The sequence below is a fragment of the Nylanderia fulva genome, unplaced genomic scaffold, assembly GCF_048542155.1.
Source record: "Nylanderia fulva isolate GAGA-0341 unplaced genomic scaffold, ASM4854215v1 Scaffold6, whole genome shotgun sequence".
NCBI classification, from domain to species: Eukaryota; Metazoa; Arthropoda; class Insecta; order Hymenoptera; family Formicidae; genus Nylanderia; species Nylanderia fulva.
The window spans coordinates 1-8,616 of record NW_028190698.1 but is presented as its reverse complement, the minus strand read 5'-3'; the positions used below and the strand labels follow the sequence as shown (position 1 = coordinate 8,616).

General features: G+C 31.5%; 1 protein-coding gene across 1 annotated transcript; it reads left to right on the top strand.

Annotated features, from left to right (window-relative positions):
- Positions 1-1,451: 1,451 nt before the first annotated feature.
- LOC114935037 (aminomethyltransferase, mitochondrial) lies at positions 1,452-3,887 on the top strand. Its single transcript, XM_029307793.2, has 5 exons — positions 1,452-1,825; positions 2,131-2,471; positions 2,557-2,876; positions 3,108-3,190; positions 3,412-3,887. Exons 1-5 carry the CDS (start codon positions 1,546-1,548, stop codon positions 3,747-3,749), a joined length of 1,362 nt encoding a protein of 453 aa, XP_029163626.1. The 5' UTR covers positions 1,452-1,545; the 3' UTR covers positions 3,750-3,887.
- The last annotated feature ends 4,729 nt before the right edge of the window (positions 3,888-8,616 follow it).

Genomic DNA, 8,616 nt, shown 5'->3' with positions numbered 1-8,616 from the left:
ACGAGTTTTTCTCGCGAAAGATTTGATCGGTTAAACATCGCAGGACGATCGAAAGGAAAAAAAAAAAAAAATATGCGAAATTGCTTGTCATCGACCGACCGATCCGCGATCGTCGTTCACGTCTTCTTTTTTCACCGCGACTTATCTGTTTTTCTCACCGATATCATATTCTTTCCTACCCTCTCCCCCCGCAATCCATTAATTACAGCATCCTCAAAATAACGGTATACAAAAAAATCCGGCGGACATCCCGTTCCTATCCTGATCATTACTATTGAACATCCCTTTTCACATAATCAATTCGCCCTTTCCTGCCCCCCCCCCTTCCACCCCCCGATCCTTCCAAACCAATTTACCAGTGTGAGTGAATGTGTTAACACGTGCAAGGATTTTAAAAGAAAAAAAAAGAATTCTAGAGCGAATTTCTAGGAGGAAAGGTGGAAAAAATGAGAAAAGCGTCGAGCAAAATGCGATCGTGAGGATTGATTAAAAGAGAAACCGGGAAAACGTACGCACACATATACGTACACGTATTGGTCGGACTGTGTCAGAAACATTTTGCATCAATTGTGTAAGTCAGAAGACAGCAAGAGGAAAGTGTGCGTGTATGTATGTATGTGCGTGCGCGTGTGTGAGAGAAAAGGGGAGATAAAAAGCGAAAAAAAAGATGAAATAAAAGAGGAAGCGAATGCGAATGCGCGTGTGGAAGATGCGAGAGCGAGAGGTAGAAGAGATCCTAAAGAGAGCGAGCGAGAAGATAAAAAACGGCGGAAGCTAAAAAACAAAATGTACGAACGAACATTGATACTGTCTTCGTTTTTTAAGGTCGTTTCTCCGTTCGACACGCTACTATATAAATATTGACATTTGTCATTGGATTATTACCGACGATGATGAAGTATCATATTATTATTATTATTATTATTATTATTACGAAACTATTATTATTATTATGATCGTAAATGATTATTATTATTATTACCATTTATTATTGTCATTATTATCACAATTTATTATTGCGATGATGATCATGATTATTATTATTATTAATATTATTATTATTACGTGGTACAATAAAAATTTAATAAGCATTCCAGGTCTCGTGACTATCATCCAGTTTCTCATAATCTCAGCGTGATTAATTTACTTATCACGTGATTTTAGTGTCATGACCTTTTTACGTATAAAGATAATGACTACTCAATAACACAAAGTGTATTGCTACGGTTCATAATATCAAGTTTATAATATAATTTACAGGGACGACAAGATTCACTTTCGTAGAAATGTATAGAATTCTTTGCGTTTTCAACGCGCACAAATTAAATTTTTATAGAAGGATACTTTTTTACATACATTATATATGTGTGAGTAAGACTAAATTTCATCGTCTTTATTTTAAATCTAACTTTTCAATGTTTAAAACTAGATATATCCGAGTCTGAAAACAAACATAGCGCGGGGTCATATCAACAGGCGAACACTTTGATACGTCTTTAAGCTACGCCGAGTTAGTACATGACAGAGAACTAAAAGAAAAGCATCATGCTTCGTTTCGGCATCCGCGGCAGATTCGTTGTCTGCAACAATCTCGAGAAATGTCTAAAAATTTTGGGAAGCATCCGTGATACCTGCAACGCGGCTGTAGTGTCAAGGGTCAGGGAGGGATGGAATGGTGATTCGACGTTGCGTTCGAATTGTTTGATCGATCTCGCGGCACCTCGTGCAGTTGCGATTCAGGGGCAAAATCGTCGGCTGTCGTCAACATCGACTGTTACCGAAGTTCGAAGAACCTGTCTTTACGATTTTCACGTGGAAAAACAAGGCAAGTTGAGATCTGAATATTTAGTACTAAATTGAAATAAATAATCTGTTACTTATTTTTTTAATCTAACAAATTATCGCGAATAATAATGTTGCTCGATGCTGTTAAACATGAATAATACAAAGTTCATTTTTTCGAGAAACGTTTTTTTAATTTTCATAATATAATGTTATATTTTTAATGCAGAAAATATATTTAATGTAAATATATAATATATATATATATATAATATAAAATATATTGAAAATTAGAATAAGACCACTTATTTAATTTCGATTTTATAATACAATTTGATAAATGTTTAGGTAAGATCGTCAATTTTGCCGGATGGCTGATGCCAGTACAATATCAAGATACGATCACCGTATCTCATCTACATACCAGATCATCGGCATCGCTTTTCGACGTCGGTCATATGCTGCAAACACGCGTCTCCGGTAAAGATGCCGGAGAATATTTAGAATCACTAACCACGTGTGATCTGAAAAATTTAAACGAGGGCGCTGCGACTTTAACAGTCTTCACTAACGACCAAGGTGGAATTCTCGACGATCTTATCATCACCAAGGATGGCGAAGATAAATACTTTGTCGTATCTAATGCGGGAAGGCGCGATGAAGACATTCAACTTTTTCTAGAACGTCAGGTGAAAAAATTGCACAGATACCTAACATTTTAAAACGTATAATGAATATATATAAATATAAAATATCATATTTCTCTGCTTTCAGAAAGATTTTAAAAATGCTAATAAAGACGTATACGTCGACTTCCTAAATCCTTTGAAACAAGGTCTAATAGCTCTTCAAGGCCCTACAGCAGCAACGGCCCTTCAATCGCTAGTCAATTTCGATCTTAGGACCTTAAAGTTCATGTACAGCGTCAAAACCAAAGTATTAGGCAGTCCAATCAGAATTTCGCGATGTGGATACACCGGGGAGGACGGTTTCGAGATTTCTGTGCCTGCGAAGGACGCAATTAATTTAGTAGAAAATATTTTGGACATTCCTGGCGTAAAGTTGGCTGGTTTAGGAGCCAGAGATAGTTTAAGGTGAGCAATAAATATTATATAGTAATATAATAAATATAAATATTATATACATTAAAACACACACACCCAATAATTGTTCGCAAAAAAAAAACCGTGACCGAGATAATACATACATATAAAAGTTGAAAAGAGAACATTTTCATAGATAAATAAATAAATAATGTCAAGTAAAATAGTATTAATATATTTCCCTATTTTTTAATTTATTATTTATAATTAATTATTTTTAAGATTGGAAGCTGGACTCTGTTTATACGGCAATGATATCAATGAGGATACTACACCGATCGAAGCAGCTCTTACCTGGCTAGTAGGTCAGTAGTCTTTCGCAAAAGTAGTTAATGAATCTTTAATCACGACAGATATTCTTCTCTATAACCGTTTTTAAATAATCAAGTATTTTCATCATTCGTATTTGCGCTTGTTTAATTCTGTTACGCGAATTATTCCAGTTTTCCGTCTTTGCTAGTTTTATAATTTATAAAACAATTATAAAATAATTAATAAAACGATCGATCTTTTTTATTCTTTGCAGCAAAACGACGAAGAGCTGAAGCGAATTTTCCAGGCGCACAACGAATTCTTGCGCAAATTAAGACAGGCGTTACGAAGAAACGTATCGGACTCTTACTGGGTCAAGGACCACCTGCCAGGCAAGGTGCATCGATATTGACGCCGGAAGGCGAGCGTGTGGGCAGTGTTACTTCCGGTGGACCAAGTCCGACCTTGGGTCGGCCAATCGCCATGGGATACCTACCACCGGATTGGGCACACACCGGTGGCGGTGTGTTGATCGAGATTCGGGGAAAGACTTACAAAGCCACCGTATCGAAGATGCCTTTTGTGAAAGCGAATTATTACACCGCAAAATGATTTATTTATTAGCAATGGAAACTGATCGAATTGAGAATTATGATATTATGTAACAACAGCGAATTAGTTATCATTATAGAATATGTATATATAATATGTAATAGCCTCTATGAATAAATTTTATATAAGTAATGTTTATATTCTGACACACAAATTTTCAAAATTTATGCTTTACATTAATTTGCGTATCGATCTCTAAATTAATGAGTAAATATATTGGTAAGAAAACCGATTATTATTAATAACATTGTGTGTATTGACGTGACATTATATTTCTAATGTAATACTAATATCTATTTTTCTAATGTAATATTAATATATATTTTTCTATATGATATAAATTATAAACAAAATAATATGGTAACAATTATTATGTACCTATACCAATTATAGATATGATTAATTAAACTATAATTTAATTATTGCAAATTTGAGAATCATTATTACATAAGTTAATTATTACAAATCTGATAACTGTTATGTACATTAATTATTAAAGATCCACAATAGAAAATACATCGAGCAAAAATTAATTTTTATTTAATATATTAATATATTTATATTTGGTTGCAATAGACATTTTTCGTTATTACAATTGTCATTTTATCATGTTTTATATGAATTAAACATATTGATGAGTAAAACGTGGAAGGAATTGAAAGATAGCTTTTAATTATTAAGAAATTAATTTTCTTAATTAACTGTACCATTTCATTTATAAGTCAACATCATTACATGCGTAATAATGATTGAGAATGTTATACAATAACAATTAAATCATAAAATAATTGATGGAAAATATGTAAGATTTAAATAATTAAATTTATCTCATTTGATATATATATATATATATATATATATATATATATATATAAGACTTACAGCCAAATATAAGTATTAGTAATATAAAGCTGTTTCTAACGCTATTCCCCTACACGGAAACAATTCCAGCAATAAATAATATTTGAAGCATTTAAAAATAGAATGCTATTTTTGAAAACTAGTAAATGAATTACAATATATTCTACTCATATTATAATTATTCTTGTATGTTTAATATTTTACATATTATCTGTATCACATTCAATTTAGTCAAATAAAAAATAAGAAAAATGAAATGATGAACAAGAACCGACATTGATATACCTCAAATTTGCTTGGGCAATAGTTTTTTGAAATTGTTTGTTGTAGTGAGTAGTAATTTTCTTTCTGTTTGTAGTTTCATGGTATAAAAATTTCAAGTATATAAAAAAATGGTCACAAGTGATTTTTATCAATCTAAAACATTTTTTAAATCTGCTTTTTCCATGAATATAAATTTCGATTGCAATTGTTACAAACAACTACAAACGAGTCTTAATCATATGGAAAAAAAAGATTTGAAAAATCTTTAAAATTGGCAAATTTAAATATTGACTATATGTTTAAACAATTGCAATTTCTAGACTCTGCAACTACAAATGAATCGAAAATCACTACAAACAACTACAAACGTTGTAAAAAAGGTTGCACAAGCGGATTTGAAATATCTTAAAGTTTAGGACTGGGCATTTTTTTTGATACCTCGCTTTAAGATCGATCTCGATCTATCTTCGCTTAAAGTCCTACTCGACCTAAAAAACGTCGTGCATTAAGTTTCCTGAATGTGGTACCCGGCTTTCAAAAAATTAATTTTCTAAATTCGGAAAATTATAGTATTTCGATTGCAGTTAATGTAAAAGTAAAAAAATTAAAACTATTATATATGACCAGCACATAATTTTAAGATATTCTAAATTCGATTGCGCAGTCTTAGAATTGTTTGAAGTTGATTTCAGTGATTTTCGTTCCGTTTGTAGTTGCACGGTATAGAAATTATAAGTATTTAAACAAATCGTCAAAAGTGATTTTTGTCAATTTAAAAAATTTTTTTTAAATCTGCTTTTTCCATGAATATAAATTTCGATTACGATTGCTACAAACTACAAACGAGTCTTAATCATTTGGAAAAAGAAGATTTAAAAAATGTTTAAAATTGGCAAATTTCGATATAACCATATATTTAAATAATTGCAATTTCTGAATCGTGCAACTAGGAACGAATCGAAAATCACTACATACAACTACAAACAATTATAAAAAGGTTGCATAAACAGATTTAAAATATCTTAAAGTCTAGGACTGGGCATTTTTTTGATACCTCGCTTTAAGATCGATCTCGATCTATCTTCGCTTAAAGATCTACTCGAACTAAGAAATGTCGCGCATTAAGTTTCCTGAATGTGACACCCGGCTTTCAAAAAATTAATTTTCTAATACGGAAATATATATATATATATTTTTCGAATTTAAAGGTCTGTAAACTACTCGTAAAACTGCGTATGGGCACAAATAAAAAAATACGGGTCAAATATTTTTGATAGTACTACATTTGTACCAAATTTTAAAAAGATCGGAGTGTAACACTTGGGTAGGATTACTTGTTAGATTATTTCTGACAGAAAAAAATTTATTCGTTAATAAACAAAGCCCGGAGGAGTTTCGCTTAAGTAGATATTTACATATACGCGCACATACACGCTTAAATACTCATTTAACAATTTATTACGATTGATCCTGTGTTTGGTGCCAAAAAATAGTAGGGTTGCATACACTTAGATTATTTCTGACAAAAAAATTTATTCGTTAATAAACAAAGCCCGGAAGAGTTCCGCTTAAGTAGATATTTACATGTACGCGCACATACATGCACGCTTAAATACTCATTTTACAATTTATTACGGTTGATCCTGTGTTTGGTGCCAAAAAATACGAGTAGAGTTACATACTCTTAGATTATTTCTGACAAAAAAAAATTTATTTGTTAATAAACAAAGCCCGGAAGAGTTTCGTTTAAGTAGATATTTACATGTACGCGCACATACACGCTTAAATACTCATTTTACAATTTATTACGGTTGATCCTGTGTTTGGTGCCAAAAAATACGAGTAGGATTACATACTCTTTTGTAAGTAGAAAAGTTCTCTACCAGTTTGCAAAATTCTCAATAATTAATTATAATTAATGAGAAATTAATTTATAAAAATCGGCCAATTCACGTGCCTTACACAAACGCAAAAGATAATAATCGACAAAAGATAATAGCATGCATAAAGCTGGTCCTTCGTGTTGGCTGTTTCTTCTCTTCGCTACTACTCGCGTGGATTGGCCAAACTTTATTAATTAATTTCTTTTTATTATTGAGAAAGTCGCAAAACAGTAAAGGATTTTTTTACTCAGTTTGACTTGCTCTATCTGCAACTTACGGGTGGGGCGCGAGTTATTAGACACTCTGTATTTATATTTATATAAATTCTATATAAGTTTCAACATAAAACTTTTTTTTAACTTACAAAGTTATTTTATTACATATTTGAAATAATAATTAATTTGAACGTTGCTTTAATTTAGATTTTATATGTTACAGATAACACGTGTAGATTTGACATCAATTACTTAAGTCTCCCGCTGTTGTGCATCGGTGTCAGTAAGTGATAAGTTAATTTTTATTTAATTTTTTGAGGTAACGGATTTATAGATCGTAGTTGTAGATTGTGTAGATTGTAGATTTTATAGATTGTAAATTGTAGATAAGTTAAGTGTTAAAGATAGATTCGTTACCTTAAAATGTATAGACTAGAATTAAATCATTCTTACTTAGATTGGACTTTGGATAAATGACTTTAATATACATAATTAAAGCATATTGCATAAGTGTAAATTAAAATATAAATAAAAGAACGATATAAAAAATTCAATTCAGATTTCACTTATTTGTTTTATTTAAAAACCGCGCTTGTGATTTTATTTATTGTACATATTAACAATTGCATTATATATAAAAATAATTTATTTTTTTAACAAACGTTGATTGTTCTAATTTTTTGTAACATAACGTCGTCATTGATCAAAATTGGTTATATATATATTTTTCTAACAATATATATATAAATTTAACAATGTATGACAAATCGTGATTTCTTACGGTCATATCCGAGTGTAAAATTACACTCATGCACTGGCGGTAATGATAATTATAGCCGGAAACGGAAGTAATCTCTCTCCTTCATTGATATCTCTGATAGAGATTAAAGTTACACTGACTAGATGTAGCCAGAATGATTGTGGTCAATAAAGGTAAGTCCACTGGCCTAAAAAATAATTAATTTAATCATATAAATTACGCTATAACGGGTTTAAATTGTTCAAATAGATACACCAAATTAATTCACATACACAATACTGTATTCGTTTTATACTTTTTGATACTTTTTATACAAATTTTGAATCATAGAATAAATTAACTATATTCTTAAAAAGTTATTAGATTTCAAGGAATAATGTACGAAACGAATATTATGAAACATTACGAAAAATATTTATAACTTTATAAAATAATTTTTTCATATTCAGTTTTTTTCGGTGTGTTTAAAGTTAGCATTTTATTTTGTGAAAATTCATAAATAATTAAGAATTCTGACTTTATTTACTCTAAACTGTGTTGTACGTTCGAAAATATGTTCACCTAGAGTCAATTGGGCTTCGACCAATCGGAGCCCGAGGATCTCTATTCTGATTGGCCGGGCGAGCTTCATCTTAGACAAGAATAGAGTTGCGGATACAATCTAGGTTGCTAACCACTGGTTCGCCGCGCCACCGCGCATGCGCACACATCCCCACCACTCCGACTTGCTTCTTCCTGCAGCAAAGCTTCGGTTTGGGACTTGAGGCTTGCGTGCTTTTTTGCCGGTCCGGTCCGCGACAGTATACGAGTGCGAATGTTAACAGTGTCGAGTATCTTTATATGGTTAATCGTCGCATAAGTCCGATCGCGCGACTCTGGTCGTA

Bases quoted from the DNA above. Each gene is read 5' to 3' on its own strand.
- LOC114935037 (XM_029307793.2), top strand. From the start codon at position 1,546: ATGCTTCGTTTCGGCATCCGCGGCAGATTCGTTGTCTGCAACAATCTC. The intron at 1,826-2,130 runs GCAAGTTGAGAT...ATAAATGTTTAG, and splicing joins TTTTCACGTGGAAAAACAAG to GTAAGATCGTCAATTTTGCC. The intron at 2,877-3,107 runs GTGAGCAATAAA...ATTATTTTTAAG, and splicing joins GGAGCCAGAGATAGTTTAAG to ATTGGAAGCTGGACTCTGTT.